General features: G+C 42.0%; 1 protein-coding gene across 2 annotated transcripts in view; it reads right to left on the bottom strand.

Annotated features, from left to right (window-relative positions):
* The window catches only part of LOC133135541 (P2X purinoceptor 3-like), a 50492-nt gene that overhangs the window by 18799 nt on the left and 9210 nt on the right, over positions 1-22483 (bottom strand). Inside the window, exons 5-8 of one of the 2 annotated variants that reach the window (XM_061252618.1) lie at positions 17881-17898; positions 10089-10182; positions 9862-9939; positions 3653-3791 (exon numbers count right to left, since the gene is read on the bottom strand). In XM_061252618.1, the coding sequence (XP_061108602.1) occupies positions 3653-3791; positions 9862-9939; positions 10089-10182; positions 17881-17898 (329 nt within the window). The remainder of the gene's footprint in view (positions 1-3652; positions 3792-9861; positions 9940-10088; positions 10183-17880; positions 17899-22483) is intronic. The other variant, XM_061252617.1, reaches the window with a different exon arrangement.

Below are 22483 nucleotides of genomic sequence, written 5' to 3' on the forward strand. Positions count from 1 at the left end.
AAAAAGACAGGTATAAATGCACAGGGGAATGAGACAAACTAGGCGGAGCAAGGGAGTGAGGGCAGTCTAACAATAAACATCAGGTGAGACACATGAAAAGGTAATAATACAATAACAAGGGGGAAACGAAAACGTGGACTGGATTCACGGAGACACACATGTAATACAAACGGCTCCGGACTACGGAGTAGACAATTGCACAGAATGCGAGACAGATGCAAACACTTTGCTGAAACTAAGCAAGTAATCAGTGATAGAATATGGAAGCGCGGTTACAGAACAGAATTGAAAGTGGAGATGTGTTAGTAAGTTAGTTACGTGATTCAATTACAAATACCCAAAACTAGTGAATGTTAGTTTGTTAGTTTGATGAACATATTAGTGTGTTAATATAATTAGTACTGTACAAATACTGTGTTCGCTGGGATTAGTATATTAGTGCTATCTACAAACTTGAAATGGAGAGAAAGCAGGAAGTAAGAACAGCAAGACAGAAGGAATCATGGGAAACTGGAAAATTCTGAAAACACCCGAAGCACACAGTGAAGCACACAGACAGGGGAGTGACTCGGGATCAGAAACATTCAGACAGACATCACAGGGGAAGACGAGTACAAAGACTAATGAATGTAAACCACCAGACATGAATATGAAAAATAATTAATTACAAGAATAACGATAATAAACAGACAGATAACACGAACATGACACTCACTGACATGTTGACTCACCCTCTGCCTGTGTTTATAGTCCTTAAAATGGGTTTCAAAATATACAGTTGACGCAGCAACACTCTGTACCAAAACATTGTACAGCTGTACAGTAATTCAAGCTCATTGGCTGAAAATTGGTTCTTGCAATGTATTAGTTCCATTGTCAGTGCAAGAACTGCAGGGCGATTTTGGACAACTGCTCGTTTCTAACACTGAGCACAGACGCATTAAATTACAAGGACACAAAGCTATTCCCTGTACTCATGTAATTCCCAGTAGCAGAATAAACACAAATATCATTGCATTCTCTTCTTTGCCCTGCGAAACGTCTGAATTTCTTGAACAGCTAATTGAGAAGCATTCCCTGTAAAGCCAGTATTAAGATTAATAAAGAAGAGTTACAATAAGCTGGTGTTAATATTGTGCAAATTATAGTTGCCGCTATGTATTTTAAATGGATTGCAGTTGGATAACGTTACATTAGTTTCAATATTATGTCCCGTATTCAGCGTCTGGGAATATGGTCACCCTAAGATACAGTGGAGTGAGGCCTTGTCATGTGATGAAACAGTGACGCACCTAAGGCTGCATGAGCCCCTGCCTCAACCAATCAGAGATCAGTTTTCTTACTCATCACTTACTCACATTGATTCAAGGATTTTTGATGATTTTTGTTGATCTCTCTTTCTTTTTGGTTCAGCCTAGGAAAATAATTGACCCTGGAAAATTGTAAAATGATATTGCCAGCTTCTATTGATGACTGGAATGTGAAGCTTAGGGGCTGTAATTCATGCTCCAATGAGTATGATGAGCTCATCAATAATTCTATTTCTGGGCCATGGCAGCCATCTTGCGGAGGTGCCACTTGCAGAAGAACCAAATTGAATGGGCTTGAATGGAACCACGTGACCATGTTTCCTTTTCAATTATATCACAGTTCAATATATGCAACACAGTTCAATGTAATGCAAGTTTCTCAAAAGGGCACTGCTGCCCCCCTACTGTCGGGAACCTGCAAGGACGTCAGATTGCTGTGGATTAGTGCACTAACATAGCAGATCTCCCGAGGCAGAAGTGCCGAATGAAACACGAAACCACTGTATAAAAAATATTTTGTGTCTAAATGATAGACAATGAAAACAAATCGCTCATCTGATTGAATAGTTCCTCGGAGGACAGTGAAAACATATTTCACTCAAAACTAGAGGGCATTTCCAGTGACATGACCCAATTTGAGCATCTAAATACATTCTCAAAATGTATTATTATATTGTATGCTTAGGAGCAGGCCTGCTTTTGAATAATAGATGGCATGTGAAATTGTGGGGATGTGTTTGACTGTGTTGGGGGTTGGGTATTTGTTCTTCAATCACTGGACATTAATCAATATATAGTATACAAGTTATATTATTGCAATTGTTGTACTTATTATTATTTTTTTTTACAATCTTCTAGACCTGCTGCTGCCAGATGGGGAGAGGGATGTTGAGAGGTAGAGGCAGGGGAAGGGTGTCTGGCAGGAGGAAGTGAGAACACATTTTTCAGGAATTTCAGGTTTTATCATTTAGTATGCAATCTATAATATTTACACCTCATACATGACCAACAATTAAAAACAAATAAATACAAGAACTAAAATGGTAAAAAAACAAAAAAACAATGAACAATAAATGCAATGTAGGCTATGTGTTTTTCCAGTTTGTGGGATTTATATCAAAGACAAACTGGACAAGATATGATCCATAAAAACTGTTAAGTGGCTTTTCAGTAGGCTGACAATGCGTACATTGCATGGGAAAGCTGTAAAATGAGTAATATTCCTGGCTGCAACTTCCACCTTAGACCTGGGATGAGTAACCGGGTGGCAAAGGGGCAAATTGCGGACTTGTATGACTGGAAAATTGCTACACCAAAATTGCAATCGCTCTTTGACACACCCTGACCAGCACCTCTCCTCCCACGTTCGTCCCAGAATTACGGGACAGGTTGGAAATATCTAAATTTGCCAGAACAACAGCTTGCAACATGTCAGGGACCGGCCGGCAAAATAGAGCCCTTGACTTGCCGAAAAGGAGACAACTGAAGGCGGCAGTAGAAACCTGGAAAGGCATTTCCAAAGAAGATGCCAAAGGAATGGTGATGTCAATGGGTCATAACCCTGATGCAGTGCTATGCAAACCAAGTATGAGATGTTATTGCATTTATTCACTTGTAAGCTGAAAATGGGGGATTCTACACAAAACCAGGTGTTTCTGTAAAATGGTCAAACATACACTCACCAAGCACTTTATTAGGTATTTTAGACTTGTGTTTTAGATTTCAACATTTTTCCCCCATTCTGATGGTTGACATTAACTGAAGCTCCTGACCCGTATCTGCATGATTGTATGCATTGAACTGCTGCCACACAATTGACTGATGAGATAATCGCATGATTAAGTAGGTGTAATAAAGTAAAAATGTTCCTAATAAAGTTCTCGGTTAGTGTATACACATGTAAATACCATGAAATAAAAGCTGATTAAATGATGAATATGGGACAGACAATCTCAAATCCAGGAAATCTCGGAAAAATCTCCAAAAGATGGTTGATGACTCACCTCACCATTGGAGTCAATGCTATTTGACAGCCATTTCGAAAAATGACTGCCATGGCCCTCAGCGGCCAAATTTTTAATAGCTCCATATCTGAATCTTTTTATATCATAGAGAGCTACCTTTGTGCCAAATTTAGTACTTATCGCAAAGTACATGATTTTTTTAGCTAAACTGCCAGACTATATTCGATAATAATGATTATTGTATTAAATAAAGTCTGGCTCCATGTTTGCAGTGACTGTCAATCACTGGCTCACCACAGGGTTATTAAAATAGGCGATGAGCTCCAGGGGAGAGGGTTGGGGGCAGAAGTGGGGTTTAGGTAAAATGAATTTCCCCACCTCATTGGCGATGCTGTCAAAATCCTGATTGGCAAATCTAAGGATGTCCGCTACCCTGAAGATGGGGCAGTAGATGTCACTCATGTTAAAGAAGCAGGTCTTTATTTTGTCTTTCGAGATGCTGGGCAGCAGGGTCCCTCTGCAGGGAAGGAGGAAGAGGGAGAGGAGAGTGTAGCACACCCCTTGGTTAATTCGTAATTTTTTTCATTTAAAAAAACAAAAACATATCAATGGCTTTTTTGTAGCAATATCGATTCAATGTGTTTGAGTTCTTACATTTCTCCTTTACATGCTGTTTTAAACTAGTCTGTATCAGTGTGACATTCCTGCCACGTATTCAAATTTGACTACCAAGTGTAAATGAAATTTGGATAAGTCATATCCGGATACTACTTAGACAAACGACTAGGGGTAAATGGGCCAAAAATATGGAAAGCGTCTTTAAAATTCATAGTTTGAACTGATTAATGCTCAATATTACCCTGTCTGAGGACATTATCGGTTGTCTCTTGGCAGTCTTCATTCTCCAAATAGGCAATGCTATTTTCAAATTTTCTAGGAATACAGTAGATTTGTTTCTAAATGAACTCTGTATTTGGAGCATGAAAACAAACCTTTGTGACACCAAGTGAGTACAGGTGTCGCTAAATCCACCAAAAGTGAAAAACTACAGACACTTTAAATAGTTCACTTGACACTTTAACCCTTTAAACAAAAAAATGTCCTGCAGTCTACTTGCATATTTGAAAAAACATGATTTTATCATGCAAGATTGTATCACGTTTAGCCAGATGCCCAGCAAAGCAATGTGGGATTGTCTGAAGGAAGTTGTGCAATTGGTCACAGCATTACATTACAGCATTAGTGATTTTGCTATCAGTGTATGATCTGCACAGAAACTCCTCTGGCCCAACAAGGGCTTGCAGGCTGTTTGCACCACAGCTGCAATCATGGTGCAAACCTAGGCACAAAAGTGCTTATGCCCGTACGCACATACGGTCAGCCCAAATCCCTCCAGATTATACTAAACCATGGGCAGTCATGACTCCAACATATAAAAAAAATGCCACTATGCAGAAAACAAATAAACCATTATAAAATGCATGGTGTACTGGGCATGGCTACTGAATCTTGCCGCTTTCCGAAGTCAAGCGAAGGGCACACCCAGAACACCCAGTGCACATTGAAAGTCAAGGACAAGGCAGGCGTTTCTCCAATAAAGTTATTTTGCGGCAGATACAGACCACTTTTTTGTATTTCTTAAGATTTACTAAACAAAATAAAACCAGGAATCAATAAAATTACAAAACGTGATTGCAAAGAAAAGATACAACCAATGGCAAATATCAATTTATACCCTGATGCTTTTTAAATGAATTAGAGTAAGGGTACAGCAGATAAATTCATCCACAACAGACATTTAATACCATTCTTTTTCTTTAGGGACTGGAATAGATTATCATGTCTCCATCAATCTGTACAATACATAAACATATATTATGATTAGTCCCTGTTTTCAAGTAACACATAACTTCAATATTCAGAAAATAAATCCCATTATTTCATCAATCATGTGGAAAAACAGAACTATCACAACTTAATGAAACTGTCTGTGTCACAGAAGTTGCTGTCACTGTAAACATAGCTAGCTAGATTTGGCATATTTGCTGGCCTGTACCAGTGACGTACTTAGTTATGTTACATGGAGACATACAAACACCTGTTGCTGTCTCCCAGTCAGGATTTTTCAGACTCTGGCAGGCAGCCCCTCCAGGCTACTTCCAGTACCCTTCCAGCTTAGCAACCCTCCGTCAGCATCTATCCCAAACTCTACTGGCCTGTTGCATTGTTATGCTGCCAATTGTCATGTGGATTCCTCTGTGGTACATGCTGTTGTGCCATTGCCCATCCTGCTCCTGTTCATGAGCTAACCCTAGCCTCAAGCTAACGTTTTCCTCGCCAGCCATGCCACCGCCTTCTCAATAGCCACTCTATTCATGATTATATGGACACTGTCAAAGAATTCTGAATACTTTGCAAACCCTGTTCCGTCCACAGACGCAAATTTGTTTATAACTTTTTGTCTCCTAACTCCATCTTGTCTCTGTGGTCTTGTCACACTCAATTCCTCATTACGTCATTACAACAAACAGCATGTGAATACAGCCAATCTCTGCCCCATTCCAAAACTCTCACAACTAATCAAAAATCTACCTTTGAAGTTGGCCTTTTTCAACACTCGCTCCCTCAACAATAAAAGCCTAATTCTAAATAAATTCATAACAAACAACCTGGATTTCCTCAGTGAAACCTGGCATAAACCTATGGACTATTTCTCACCCAGCCAAACGACAGCCCATAGATACAGCCACCTGGAAAAACCACGCCCTGATGACCGTGGAGGTGGTATTGCGGTTTTTCACCGGAAAGACATTAAGACCTCTCCTATTTCTATTCCACTTCCTCAGTCATTTGAATATCTTGCTTTTAAACTCTCTGGTCCTACCCCTCTGGTCATACCGCCCCCCTAAGCCTAACCCATCCTTCCTCTCTAACATAACTGATTTTCTGACCCAGTAAAGCTTAGACTTTAATGTTCACATTGACTCCACTGACTGCAAAACTGCCTCAGACTCTGGATTTGTTACACTGTTTTAACTTCACACAGCCCATCGACTTCCCCACCCACAACTGCGGTCACATTTTGGATCTTGTCTGCTGCACTGGTCTCAGTACACACCATCTATCTGGTCTTGGCCTCTCCATCTCTAACCACCTGGCCATCACCATGGATACTGACATTCCCGTGGCCATACCAAAAGAAAAATGCACAATAACCTTTTGTAACATCAGATCCATCTCCCTCACTTGAGGAAAAAATGTCTATGTCCACCTCCCCTTTTGACTTTGTCACCTACTACAGCAATACATTCTCCTCCTGCTTTGATCAGCTGGCCCCCATCAAAACTTTTTTTGCACATTCTGCTCCTTGGTACACTCCCCAACTCCGCCAGATGAAATCCCAGAGGCGACAGGTTGGGCAGAATCGGTTAATTTGCCAAGGAACACAGCGATTGGCCGAAAGAGAAATGGCGTATCATTCTGTGGACTGATCTAGTGGTCGTCAACAGTATGTCAGACTACACCTGGGTACTGAATTCAAGGCACAGTACACTGTGAAGACAGTGAAGCAAGGTGGCGCAAAAATCATGGTATGGGGATGTTTTTCATACTACAGTGTTGGGTTTGTATACCAGGGATCATGGATCAGTTTGAATACATCAAAATACTTGGAGATTGTGTTGCCGTATGCCGAAGAGGAAATGCCCCAGAAATGGGTGTTTCAATAAGACAACAACTGCAAACACGAGTTTGTGAGGTTCCAGACAAAAAGGATTGAGGTAATGGAGTGGCCAGCTCAATCCCCCGACCTCAACCCCATTGAAAACTTGTGGGGTGACATTAAAAATGCAGTTTCTGAAGTAAAACCCAAAAATTCACAGGAACTGTGGAATTTTTTCATCCTGGGCTGAAATACCTTTTTCTAGGTGCCAGAGGTTGGTTGACTCAATGTAACGCAGATGCGCAGCAGTTATTGTTAAAAACAATGGTTATGCAACTAAATATTAGTTCAGTAATTTAAAGTGAAGTTAAATCTTGAAGCATTTTCTTTGCTTCCTGTAAAGAATAACGCAGACTTGATAAAATTTGATTTGGAATTGAATGTGTAATGTTTCCACTACATTTGAGATATTGAACTAAAAGCTATTAAAAAATATTGCACTTTATTCACTTATTTTAAAGCACTGTTATTTATTTGAACACAACTGTATAGTCTATGCTTCAGACTGAAACGGCCCGGGCTGAATACATTTAGCCCAAATGGATAACAAATCGAAGGGGCATGTCATTATACGTAAAGCTGACCTGGGGTGAGAAAGTAGCCCTGTAGCTAAATAATAATAATTGAAACTAAACCACTTCAATTAATTAATTGACATAGCCCCATTAGCCCATTCATACCAGCCGCCACTGCACGTTACACTGCTTCTAACCACGACATGGTAGCATGAACTTGGGCACCCTGGTCAACAAGCCTTTTACAATTAATATCTAAGTGAACAGAAGCAAACCTGACTTCTAAATGATATGCTATTAAACATGACAGATTTCTTCTAACTTTAAAGCTAGATTAATTTAGTAGCCTACTCCTTGGTGGAAATGAACCGTCTTCATTCTGAAATCCTTGGACAACCGTTTAGAGGAACCCATGGTTGTTAATACCAGACAGAACTGTCACTTCCTAACTGCCCTAATGAGTAAATCACCTGGGTCTGGGCCTTAGTAATCATCTTTTTAAAAAGTAACAAAAAATTATCCAAAAGGGTCGCCAAACTTTTGCATAGGGCCCTTTTCTTTTTTATCATTTATAAAGTTAAAAAGCAATCTTGCTTTCAAATTTGCAAATAGGTCCCATGTTTAACTTCATGTAACCACTTCAGTTCAGCTTTGCTTCTGATCACATACAGATTAATTGTAAGAGACATTTTAACCAGGGGTGCCCACATTTTTGCATCCCAATGTATAGTATTGTTAACATTATAGCTAGCACCAGACAGCTAGTTTGTTCTTGATATCGATGGATATTTATATTAAGGAGTATCATTCTTATTACATACAACATGTCCAACTTAGTCCATTTGGATTCTGATATTATTGCATAGGCTATATGTTGTGACTTTATTAATTAACTTATTCAAAATTGCCGATCCGCGGCGGCACGTGCTTGAAAGGCGAGCACTGAGGATTACCAACTGAGAGTTCAGAAATAAAAATACAACCTAGCGAAAAACAGCTAGGCTGTTTTTGAGGCGCAGCTCACGAATAAACACAAACAAAAATACAATAACCGGGGACACCGTCCCTCTACCGTCGGCTCAAACAAGCCTCAAACAAAATAGAAAACCCTTTGGGAAGGCGTCGGTGACCTACACAACTAAACCGAACGCCTTCCTTACCTTTTTCTCTTTTAGATAGAATGGCTTTGCAAACACACACCTGCACAGTACCTGACTCTTTAACAGACCAGAGTCTATCGTGTGCATTACCAGCTTTGAGTAGAGCGAACAGTACACAAAAGCACTGAAGGCTGGTAGGAACTGGCCTTAAATACTCAGCTGGGAGATAATTCCCCTGGCGCAAATGAGGAACAGGTGTCAACAATTATCCTAGGCCCTCTAGCGGGCACCACGGAAATTACCTCCCACCATGACAACCTCCAATAGATTCAACTGTGACAGCAAGAAGTGGTGCTTGACCAACTCCTCTGAAATCACAACTGATTTCCTTTTTAGTGCCAGACCGTGGCATGTTGATATTATAATGCTCAGCAATGACCAACATATCAGCATTCCTACAAAGGTCACTTTCATTCTACTGTAGTATCAGAAACAAAATCATTTTAAATTCCATACTGTGCAACACGAAAGACAAACCCTAAACACACCGAGAACACAAAATCTACAAAGGCAATACATATTAAAAAAACACAAAAAAAAAACAAAACAGGAAATTAGTACAAGCTAGTCAAAGCTGAGATAACAGTAACACAAGTAAGTCCAAGCCTAGCTAGACAGCACAAGGTAAACAAAGTTTGACTATGGACAAAACAAGCCTCCAAAGAGCATGAAAGCCCAAATTGAAGACAAAACTCAAGCCAGCCTAGAAAGTCCAAATTATGGACAAAAAAAGTAAGCCATAAATGGCAAGCAAACAAAGACCAGAACATCCTGGATGAGCCCCTAAAATATGTTAAGGCCCAAATCCAGATTATACTAACCCAGGGGCATACATGACTGCAACAAGACAATTAAGACACGGTGTGGCATTTCCCAATCAGGCAGAGAAGAAGGATAACCTATTTTTCTATTTTCGGGGGCTGTTGCAACCCTGCTTAGACATGCCCAAAGGGAAAGAAGAAAGGCAAGTGAGGACAAAGATGTAGAGGATGATTAAGGATGGAACCATATTGCAATCAGACTCAGGATGCACAAATTAAGCACTAACAGACTCATCACAGTCAGACTAATCTTGGACAGACTAATCACGGAACTCATCATGCACAAACTCTTGGTCAGACTTGTCATGGTCAGACTCGTAATGGACAGATTCATCATGGACAGAATCATGGCTGTTTTTTTTTTACTCACTTGGTGAAGTTGAAGAGGGGGAAGCGGATGCTGTTCTTAATGAAGATTGTGAAGTTCTGCACCTCCATCATCGGATCACTGAGAGAACGAGAGAGAAAGATTTAAATCGAGAGAGATTTACAAGAGTCCAGAATAGCAGAGATGTTTCAGTGACTGACTGCAGTTGGATGATTGGCACGGTCGGGGTATGGGTGAACGTGCAGACAGCACCACGGACAGACCCTCACATCTTAATGCTGTCAATCTCAGCAGGGCACCAGCCTTGAATCTCACAGGTCTTTGAAGAGTTGTCAAAGTCCACACATCTGCCAGTCATTATACCTGTGAAAGAGACGTTGTCCCAAGCAAGATATTTATAATGCACTTACAATCAAATTGTGCATCTGATACTGTATTTATTGTGTGATTATTTGAGAGAGAGAGAGAGCGAGAGAGAGAGACAGAGAGAGAGACTGCATTTGATTGCCAATTTGATTCCCTGTCCTGGCTGTGTCGAAGTGTCCCAACAAGCGTACTATGAATGCAGACCATTCACCATTAATAAGGTGAGTTTATTCATAGTCAGCCAATCAGAAATGAAAAGATGCAAAAGAAGATGGATGCTTGCCTTGAGCTTTAACAAAGCTGGGAGGAAGACCATCTTATTTATTTGTGAAGGGGTAGGCTTGAGAAAATATCAGCTATCATGGGGAAGGAGAGACTCACCATTGGGTACCCAGACCCACCGTCAGGCACCAGGACTTACTGTTAGGCACCAGAACTCACGGTTGGGAACCAGGACTCACTGTTAGGCACCAGGCCCTTTTGGATGGTGGTGTTAACATTAAAAAAAAATATATATATATAATATGTGACGCAACATGATAATTGGTGTATCTTAAAGGAGATCTCATTTTTCTTTTTTTCAGTTTGATGTGAAAGCAGAAGATCAGAGCTTAGGTTAGGTATTACTTGACCGGATTGGCCAATCCGTTTTGGAGATATGGTTTATTAAAAAATGTGTGTCTGACAGAAGTGGTTTTGTGAAATCAGAAAGGTTTTTTAAGTGGTTGTCACAGTTTCTCACCAGGAAGTGTCACCTAACTGGCCCATCAGCCACTGTTTTCGAACAGATCATACAATGGTAGTTTTTCTCCTGAGGAATATGTTTGATTATGGTTGACTATCCCAGTCTCTAAAACACTCTGATTGATGTGAATTGGACCAATATTTATCGAGAAAACGACAAATGTCACACAATGTCCCTGTGTTCATAAGACTGTGTAATGTCACGATGGTCTGAACACCTATTCACGCAGGCTGAGCCATATAAACCTGTCCGGTTCATCTCTCATTAGCAACAGCTTCCCCACCGCAATGGATCGTATATGTGACTCATACCAAGTTTTTATGAAAACGGAAGGAATTAGACCAAAGCTTGTCTGGAAGTATTTTTTTATTCATTATTCATGAAAGTTTCACTGTTCGTAACATAGTGAGCTAACTTGGTGTTTTGTTACACATTTTCACAATATTGCATTGTTATCTTGTTGTTCATGAAAGAATGTACAGGAGCTAATCTTAGTTTGATTTAGTGTTGTTAGCATTCCTGTGAAATCATCCCATCATTTTAAAATAAGAGATGCATACTAAAAAAAAACATGTGTTGGAAAACATGGGAGCCAAGCCCTGTACAGTCAACCATGCCCCCCGAAGTATCTCACATTGTGGTCAATCTTCAACCCTGTTTAGCCCCCACAACTAAATTTCCCACAACTTGTTCCTCCCTCCACCAGATGTAATCACCAGATGTAATCATTTATGCCAATGGCCATTTGGTCCATTGTTTCCATTGAGGAACCGGGTATAAGTGTTGACATTCGCCCTCAGTAGTTAGTTCTTGTTAATCTGTACTTGGGGAACAGACCCACTAGTTCCTCTACTATATTAAACTACATATTTGAAACAAAGAAGCATTTATTTTTACATTACATTTACATTTTAGTCATTTGGCAGACGCTTTTCATCCAAAGCGATTTACAAGTGCATAGGTTCTTCCACAAGTCAAAGCTAAACATATTGAAACGGATGCGTGCGGCAATAGGAAGCCAGTGGAGGCCAATGAGAAGTGGGGTGACATGAGCCGACCTGGGCTGACTGGTGATCAGGCGGGCTGCAGCATTCTGGACCAGCTGGAGGGGCTTGATGGCACATGCTGGGAGACTGGCTAGGAGGGAGTTGCAGTAATCCAGGCGGGAAATGACGAGCGCCTGGACTAGGAGCTGGGTGGCTTTCTCCGTCAGGAGATGACGGATACGGCGTATATTGTACAGAAAGAACCTGCAGGTTCTGGCAGTGGAGGATACTTGTGGAGCCAGGGTGAGGCAGTTATCAAGAGTCACCCCAAGATTCTTTGCCGTACGGGAGGAGGAAACTACAAAGTCTTCAACAGTCAGTGAGAGGTCGATTGACGGAGAGGACTTAGAGAAGCTCAGGTTTGGCAAGGTTAAGCTTCAGGTGGTGGGAAGTCATCCACGCAGAGATATCAGCCAAGCAGGCAGAGATCTGTGCGGTGACTTGGGTATCGGGAGGGAAGGAAATAAAGAGTTGGGTGTCATTGGCGTAAGAGTGATAAGAAACGCCCTGGGAAGAGATAACAGAACCAAGAGACATGGTATGAGACATGGTTTTTCTACTGACAATCGTACGGAGAAATACATTTAACTCTTTAAAGATTCTACACCTAGTTATCCTATTAATGCACATGTTTCCTTCCTTCTGTTTTCATAAAAACTTGGTACAAGTCAAGGGGAAGTTGAGTATTTAGTTGTGGTTTTCGCTATGTGTTTAAGTGTCCAAAAAGTAGCCAAAAAGTAAAATAAAAAAAATTAATAAACCACATTCCTCAGGAGAAAAACTACCATTGAATGGACGTTAACTACCGGGGCAAGTGGTCGTTTTGCCATGTTCTGTTCAGAACACGGCAGTGAGTCTACATTAGCCTGTTTATTGAAATAAACCATTATTTTTAGTAGCCTATATTGATGTGTATCAAATAGATACTCAAACCACCCTATCAGGTACCAACAATCATCCCATGGTGAAAGTCACTTGGATCATAATTTCCCCCTTTGTGATGGTTGATGTGAACATTATCTAAAGCTCCTGACCCGTATCTGCATGATTTTATGCATTGCACTGCTGCCACACGATTGACTGATTCGATAATCGCATGAATAAGCAGGTGTACAGGTATTCCTAATAATGTGTTCAGTGAGTGTATAAACCCAATAGTGCTAAAAGAGTTAAATGAGATCGTCTTTAAACCACTGGCAAGCATTACCAGGTTCACTGGCTTCAGAAAGTAATCAGACCCCTTCACTTTTTTGTACACTTTATTGTGTTGTAGATTTAATTTTAATTGGATAAAATTCACATTTTTGCCAATCAATCTACACTCAATAACCCATAGAGAAAATGAAGACATTTACACAAGTATTCAGACCATTTGCTGGGGCACTCCAAATTGTGGTCAGATGCATCCAGTTTGCTTTTATTATCCTTGAGATGTGTCTATAAATTGATTTGCTTTGACTGTTCCCAGGAGCACAGTGGCCTCAATAATTGGAAGAATAATTGTGAAATGGAAGAAGTGTAGAACCACCAGGACTCTTCCTAGAGTTGGCCCTCCGGCCATCCAAGCAAGAAGGGCCTTGGTCAGGGAAGTGACACTGGTGACACTAACAGAGCTTCGGAAGTCCTCTGCAGTGATAGGAGAAGGATGGCCGTCTTAGCAGCACTCCCTCAATCAGGGCTTTATGGTAGAGTGACTAGATGGAAGCCACTATTGAGGAAAAGACATATGACAGCCCTCCTGGCGTTTTCCAAACGTCATTTAAAGGACTCAGAGCATGAGGAAAAACATTATTTTTTCTGATGAGATGAACTCTTTGGTCTGAACTCCAAGCAGTATGTCTGGCGAACACCAGGCACTGCTCATCACCTGGATAATACTATCCTTACAGTGAAGCATGGTTGTGGAAGATTCATGCTATGGGGGTGCTTCTCAGTGGTAGGGATAGGAGGACTGGTCAGAATTGAGGGAAGGATGAATGCAGCCTTAAAGAAAACCTCTTCCCGAGTGCACGCAACCTCAGACGGGGGCAACGGTTCATCTTTCAGCATGACAATAACCTGGAGCATACAGCCAAGACAACACTGGAGTGGCTTTGGCACAAGTCTCTGACTGTCCTTGAGTGGGCCATCCAAAGCCCAGTCTGAAACCCCATAAATCATCCGTGGAGAGACCTTGAAGGTGGCAGTTCACAGACACTTCCAATCTGATGGATCTTGAGAGGATCTTCCAGGACAAATGGAAGAAATCCAGGTGTGCACAGCTTGTAACTTAACCAAGAAGACTCAAAGCTGTAATTGCAGCCAAAGGGATGAATTAAGGGTCTGAATACTTATATTATACTACTGCTCAAAGGTTTGGGTTCAACCTTGTCTTTTTCTGCTTTAATATTTTATTTTCTCTGTTTGAACAGGCCATTCAGCCGAGAAATGCTTGCCTTTTCCTACCCTTAAGTGTACCTACTGCCTAGTTTGCCTACAAGCTAAACAGAATCTAACACCGTATCAAGCCTGGTCATGAAAACCCCCAGTGTTTCTGCCTCCACTACATGTACTGGCAAGCTATTCCACACATTGACCACTTGCTGTGTGAAAAAATACTTCCTAATATCTGTACACAATTTCCATCTGTGCCCTCTTGTTTTGCTAATCAAACTCATCCTGAAGAAACCCTTATAATTCACTTTGAGGCTTTTAAATTCATTAAAGGGATTAAAAATCTAATCCCCCCTCAGGCTCCTTCTACTAAATTTAAAGAGATTAAGAATCCTCAGTCGATCCTCATAAATCTTATCTTTTATACATGGAATCAATCTGGTTACCCTTCTCTGAGCCTTTTCCAGAGCCTCTATAGCTTTCTTATAGTGCGGTCCCCAGACCTGCACACAGTACTCCTAGTGTGGTCGAGCAAGAGTATTGTATAAGGCGAGGGTAACTTCCAACACTCCTTGCCTAGCATCCTATTGGCCTTTTTACTGCCTGTAATCCTGCCTAATATTTCAAATGTAGTAGAAACATTCACATTCAATTCCAAATCAAAGCATTAACAAATTTAATCACGTCTGTGTTATTCTTTTACAGGAAACAAAGAAAAGGAATATTAATCTGTTAAAAAAAATGGCAGTTCAATTCTTCAATTGTGTTGAATTATGCATGTCATTTGCTTCACAAATGCAGATTTTACCTTTGAGACTGGGCAAAAAATACACATGGAATTTTGATAAGTATTTTTGCTCTTCATATAAAAATATGTATGCATTTGTACAAATCAGAAGACACAAGACACAAGTTTTTTGTGAATATTATTGAGACTAATCTCTTTCGATATGTTAATGAGGTTACCGTAACCGCGGAAGGAGCAGTATGAATAGTAATACAAAAAAAATAAAAAATCTCTGAGGTACAATATCCATTCACTTCATCAGTATTTCAGTGAATATGAACCATAAAGCTAAACATTCTCCCTCATATACAGTATTGTCATGTTTTTAAACTGAATGCATTCACAATTCCTTTCTATCACAAAAATGTAACCAGCGCTTACAGCAATATGCAGATAAGCTTCAGTGTAATTCAAAGACCTGCTTTGCCATTTTGACACAGCCAAGCCGTTTATCATTTTAAAATGCTCTCTGTTTCATTTAACAACTCCATTTTTCTGTTTACAACTTCACTATGAGCCACAAGAGAACGGTTATGAGTTAGAGTAATGTAAACATGTGGTGTAGAGTGGAGCTGGTCCCAGACTGCAATTTAAAGCCCATAATAGCCTACGATGTGTTACAGAAACGTGGATGTTATTAACATTAGCTCATCAGTATAATCATTACGTTAAATGAAATATACAAGTTAGCTAGCCAATGTTAGCTTGTTGATGTTCGCTTCTCAAGCTGGACCAGGATGTATCATTACAAGCAATATATTATAAAGTTTATTAACTTCATGTAGGGAGAGCAAAATGGGGCTTTAGAATGTAGACCGCTGTGTGTGCACGTGAACTCAACAGTATGTTTTTGGTAGTATTTTCTTGGCCTTTACTGGTCCCCATATGAGGTTAGGATGATGTATCTAGCATAAGCCAGTGGATAGCCCTAGTCACCTAATAGGGTAAAACCACTGTGTTACATTATTTAGCATGGTTAATAGGCTATTATACATTGAAAAAAAGAACTCACGAGAAGCCACCTGTCTCCACTCTCACTACCTTCTAGACGCAGGTCTACTTTGCTGTGGCGCAGAAAGAGTCGTGCGTTGATCCTGGCCATTTGGAGCATACATTGTGTAGTTGCATACAGGCTTCGCAGATGATCTGAACATTCAATGGATGGAAATTCTTCCTGTTAACATATACATGTTCATCTGCAGATGGTGTGCTTAAGGCAATATACAGACTCTAATGAAGTAATCCTGGAAGACTTTAACAGAAGCCAAAGGTTGGCAGAAACCTGGCAAATTAAATTCAATGCAACTAGAAGTAAAGTTCTATAGTTAAAAAATAATAGCAGTACAACATCAGTAACCTGATGAACCACTGTTATTAGTAGTAGTGATATTTCTGCATGGCAAATCATGTACTTGTAGATGTAGTAGTGTAATAGAAAAACAACAGACCCAACTGTCAAGACATGCATGCTGCTTGTTCTGAGAAATGGACTCATTCATTGAAAGGGGCGTGTTCAAAATAATAGCAGTGTGGAGTTTCATTTGTTTAATTAGTATCATTAATTGTCCTTTATTAAGGAAGAAGGGGACCAAATGTTTCACACATTTCCTTCTGAATTGCTAAGTAAAATGGGCCGTTCCAAACATTGTTCGGAGGAACGTCATTTCATTAAAAATTTGACTGGAGTGGGGAAAACATATAAAGAAGTGCAGCAAATGATAGGATGCTCAGCTAAAATGATCTCAAATGTTTTGAAATAGCAAAAAACCCCGGAACAAGCGGAAGAAAACGAGCAACTACTGTTAAAACCGATCGGAGAATAGTCAGAATGGCAAAGATTCAGCCATTCATCAGCTCCAGAAAGATCAAAGATGATCTACAATTACCTGTAAGTGCTGTTACAGTCTGAAGATGTTTGAGTGAAGCTAAGCTATCAGCAAGAAGCCCCTGTAAAGCACCATTGTTGAAAAAATGCCATGTGCAGAATCGGTTAAAATTTGTTAAAATGGATCACATCAATTGGCCCAAAGAGAAATGGCATAACATTCTGTGGACTGATGAGAGTAAAATTGTTCTTTTCAGGTCTAGTGGTCGTCGATGACCCCCGGGTACTGAATTCAAGCCACAGTACACTGTGAAGACAGTGAAGCATGGTGGCGCAATAATCATGGTATGGGGATGTTCTTCATACAACGATGTTCGGTTTGTATACCAGAGATCATGGATCAGTTTGAATACATCAAAATACTTGAAGAGATTATGTTGCCATATGCCGAAGAGGAAATGCCGCTGACATGGGTGTTTCAACAAGACAACAACCCCAAACACACGAGTAAGCGACCAACATCTTGGTTCCAGACCATAAGGATTGACATAATGAAGTGGCCAGCTGAATCCCCGAACCTCAACCCCATTGAAAACTTATGGGGCGACATTAGAAATGTGGTTTCTAAAGCAAAACCCAAAAATTTACAGCTTCATCCTGGGCTGAAATACCTGTTTCTAGGTGCCAGACGTTGGTTGACTCGATGCAACACAGATGGGCAGCAGTTATCAAAAACAATGGTTATGCAATTAAATATTAGTTCAGTAATTTAAAGTGGAGTTAAATCTTGAAAAATGCATTCAGTTTATACAGTAAGTGTTTGAGTTTGAGTTACACAATAGTTGTCAATAGTTACACAATCCAATAAGATGCTTTTGTGGCTGTAAACTATTCAGATGAATCTGATATTCACGACCACCACCACCTCTGTGCCTGCCTCCTGTTTCTCCTCTGTCTCTACTACTTGTGCCCTCGACCCTATCCCCTCATCCCTCCTTCAGGAAATTACACCTGACATCCTCCCATTTGTCACCTTTCTTTTGAACTCCTCACTGTCTTCTGGATGTTTCTCCCCATCCTTCAAGAGGGCCAACATCACCCCACTCCTGAAGAAGCCCACTCTGTACCCCTCCTGCATACAGAACTGCAGTCTGGTATCTCTCCTTCCTGGTACCACCTGCTGGACGCCCACCAGGCCAGCTTAAGACCTGGCCACTCGACCGAGACCACACTCCTCTCTGTCAATGAATCCCTTCAGGCTGCAGCCTCCCTCTCCTCAGTCCTGATCCTTATTGACCTCAACCACTGCATCCTCCTATCCTCCCTGGTATCTACAGGGATCTGTGGCACAGCCCTAGACTGGATTAAATCATATCTCTCTGACCGGTCCTCCCAGGTGACCTGGGCTGGTAGAGTATCAACCCCTCACCCCGTTGTTACAGGAGTCCCCCAGGGCTCAGACCTCAGTCCCCTCCTTTTCTCCATTTACACCAGATCCCTTGGCCCTGTTATCTCTGCTCATGGCATGTCATATCATTGTTATGCTGATGACGCCCAACTCTTTCCCTCCTTCCCCTCATCCAACACAGGTCTCCGCCTGCCTGAGAGACATCCAGAGCTGGATAGACAACCACCATCTAAAGCTTAGCCCAGGTAAGACGGAGCTCATCTTCCCACTGTCCCACCTGGACTACTGTAATTTCCTGCTGGCTGCCCTTCCAGTATCCGCCATAAGACCCCTACAATTTACAGACATTCACATGTCATCTCCCTGCTCAGACATCTCCACTGGCTGCCTGTTATCACTTGCATCAAATTTAAAACTTTGCTGCTCAAATACCAGGCAGTTAAGGGATCAGGCCCTGCATATATTCAATCACTTATCAGAACTTATACACCAGCCAGACCCCTCCGTTCTGCTACTTCAGGATGCCTGTCACCCCCCTTGCCGCATCTGCATTTCTCTGTCACGATTGCTGTCTGTTCTGGTGGTGGTGGCATGACATTCCTGTGACCACGTTCAAGTGCAGACTGAATACTTATCTTTTCCGGCTGCACCTTTCCTTCCCTACCTCACCACCAGGATTAGCCTTGTGCTTTCCATACATTATAAAGGCATATATATGTATGTGTGTATGTGTGCATACACGCATGCATGCATACATACACATATGCACACTCTAGGGTATTCTAGCTGCCAACTGTGGTATGCCAGTTGGTAAGTTGATGTATTCTTCAAGGGTTCAAATTGCATCTATATGGTCACGCTAGGACTCAGAACTGTACTTTCCTCTAGGGTCCTCATCGCACTTCTCCCTGTGTTCGATTTGCACTTCGTTGTACGTCACTCCAGATAAGAGTGTCTGCTAAATGCCTGTAATGTAATGCTATCCAGCTAAGATATTGCATAATGACTTGCACTAACAGCGCATGACATTCATTGACTGTATGATTTCAGTCAGACGTGGCTAATCAGCTATAATGACTTATGTTAGAGTCGAGTGCCACACAATGTTTGTTCAGACAAGTTAACCAGTCATAAATGTCTAGCTAACTGGCTAGCCACAAATACAGCTTGATAACTAGCTTGTCAAACAAGTTAAGTTAGCTATAGCTACCCACAATTTCTGACTGTAATTCAGTCATGTTAGCTGGCTTACCAGCTAAAATTAGCGTTTCTGTAAGTATGTAGCGAATGTAATGTTACAGTTAAGTGTCACTAATTGCTTCTATAAGAATATTCATGGTTTTATTTAACTTACAGAAACGTATCAGCCACATTACAAATGCTATACACACAGCTTCCACTTTCTCAATTCTCAGAGCACACCCGTGGCTCACGTCATGCATTTACTTACTTACTTATCCTTACCATTTAGGTGCCCAGTGTGCATACCCTGGTGCCAAATCCATAATATGTCTAATATAGCTGCCTCCATGTATTGCTTCTGGTGCCATCAAGCAGCTCCCATAGGCCACAAAAAGGCACTTTTTCCAATGTGACATCTCTCTACCACTCTCCTCTAACACCCATCCATCTCTCCCACCATCCACTGTCACCTGTCGGCGGAACCTACGCCACCTGTCTACCTCCACCCTCTCATCTACAATCCTCTCCTCCCTACCATCCGTGGAGTCTTTCTCTCGACTGTCTCCCGATGATGCTGCTACAACTCTCATGTCCTCCCTCTCATCTTCCTTTGACTCTCTGTGTCCCCTGACCACAAAATTAGCTTGGGCCTCCCCCCCAGTCCTTGGCTTTCTGATGCTCTACGAGCTGTCCGAACCAAACTGTGGGCAGCGGAGAGAAAATGGAAAAGGTACTGTCTCCCCAGTGATATAGCTTCCTTCCATGCCCTCCTATCATCTTTCCATTCCTCTGTCTCTCTAGCTAAATCTTCCTTCTTTCACTTGAAAATTAACGCGGCTGCCTCTAATCCCCGCAAACTGTTTTCAACCTTCTCCTCTCTTCTGGCCCCCCCCCACCTCCCTTTTCTCCCCTCTCTGACTCCGACACATTGAAACTCCTTACACCCCACCGCCCGACCACCTGTCCTCTTGACCCCATCCCCTCTCCCCTTCTACAATCTATCTCTAATGACATTCTCCCTTTTCTCTCCTCTCTAATCAATACCTCCCTCTCTTCTGGCACCATGCCCTCTTCCCTAAAGAGGGCCAGAGTCACTCCCTTGCTCAAAAAACATACTCTTGACCCCTCTTCTCTGAACAACTACCGGCCCGTCTCTCTTGTTCCCTTTCTATCCAAAACTCTGGAAGGGGCGGTCTGCTCCCAACTGTCCACTTATCTAATTCACAACAATCTCCACGATCCCAACCAGTCCGGCTTCAAGAGTGGCCACTCCATTGAGACCGTCCTGCTTGTGGTCACTGAGGCACTCCACTCTGCTAAAGCCAAATCCCTCTCCTCTGTCCTCATCTTCCTCGACCTGTCGGCCACCTTCGATACAGTCAACCATGAGATTCTGCTCTCATCGCTGTCTGGGATAGGTGTCACAGGGTCTGCACTTGCTTGGTTTTCCTCCTACCTCTCTGGTTATTCCTACCAGGTGACTTGGAGGGGCTCAGTCTCTGACCCTCACCCCCTACAAACTGGAGTCCCGCAGGGCTCAGTTCTTGGTCCTCTCCTCTTCTCGCTAAACACCATGTCTCTTTGTTCTGTTATCTCTTCCCATGGCTTTTCTTACCACTCTTATGCCGATGACACCCAACTCTTTCTTTCCTTCCCCCCCGATACCCAGGTCACCACACAGATCTCTGCCTGCTTGGCTGATATCTCTGCGTGGATGACTTCCCACCACCTGATGCTTAACCTTGCCAAAACTGAGCTTCTCTACATCCCTGCTAAGTCCTCTCCGACAATCGACCTCTCACTCACTGTTGAGGACTTTGTAGTTTCCTCCTCCCGTACGGCAAAGAATCTTGGGGTGACTCTTGATAACTGCCTCACCCTGGCTCCACTGCCAGAACCTGCAGGTTCTTTCTCTACAATATACGCCGTATCCGTCATCTCCTGACAGAGAAAGCCACCCAACTCCTAGTCCAGGCGCTCGTCATTTCCCGCCTGGATTACTGCAACACCCTCCTAGCCAGTCTCCCAGCGTGTGCCATCAAGCCCCTCCAGCTGGTCCAGAATGCTGCAGCCCGCCTGATCACCAGCCAGCCCAGGTCGGCTCATGTCACCCCGCTCCTCATTGGCCTCCACTGGCTTCCTATTGCCGCACACATCTGATTCAAGGCCCTAGTGTTGGCATTTCAGGCTGCTAAGGGGACTGACCCACCTTATATACAATTTTTAATCACTCCCTACTCCCCAGCTAGACCAATCCGGTCTGCCAGCTCTGGTCACCTTATGGTTCCCTCTCTACGAGCACCAGGCGGTCGAGCTGCACGTTCACACCTGTTTTCTGCTCTGGTGCCTCAGTGGTGGAATGACTTGCCTACCACTGTCAGGACAGCAGAATCCCTCCCCCTATTTCGACCCAGATTAAAAACACACCTTTTCAAACTATGCCATAGTCCTCCCTCTTGATTTCCCCCGCCCCCCTTTCTGATATCCCTATCCCTCTTGTCTAACCCCCCCCCCCCCAAAAGAAAATTAAAAAATTGCACTTATGATGACTATATGTTTAGAACAACACTTCATGTGTATTTTACTAGCTATGGATGTGATGCTTTAACTTGTGGAAGAACCTATGCCCTTGTAAGTCGCTTTGGATTAAAAGCGTCTGCTAAATGACAAAAAATTTAAAAATGTAATGTATGTCATGTGAATAAGGTCACATTGTCCCTTTTGCAGATTGTAATGGCTGCCTTTGTAAGTTGCACCTAGCGACACACCTAGTTGCACCTAGCTTTGCTCGCTCGTTGAGTGTGATCTCCTGCCGAATGGGACAAGTGGGCTAAATTTAGTTGGGTTGTTTTTCAATACATTTTGTGTTTGTTATAGCATACGTTTGTGGACAGTATTACAAAGAGAGACTTTAGCAAAGACTTTTCGATGT

Source organism: Conger conger, chromosome 8, assembly GCF_963514075.1.
Source record: "Conger conger chromosome 8, fConCon1.1, whole genome shotgun sequence".
Classification (NCBI taxonomy): domain Eukaryota; kingdom Metazoa; phylum Chordata; class Actinopteri; order Anguilliformes; family Congridae; genus Conger; species Conger conger.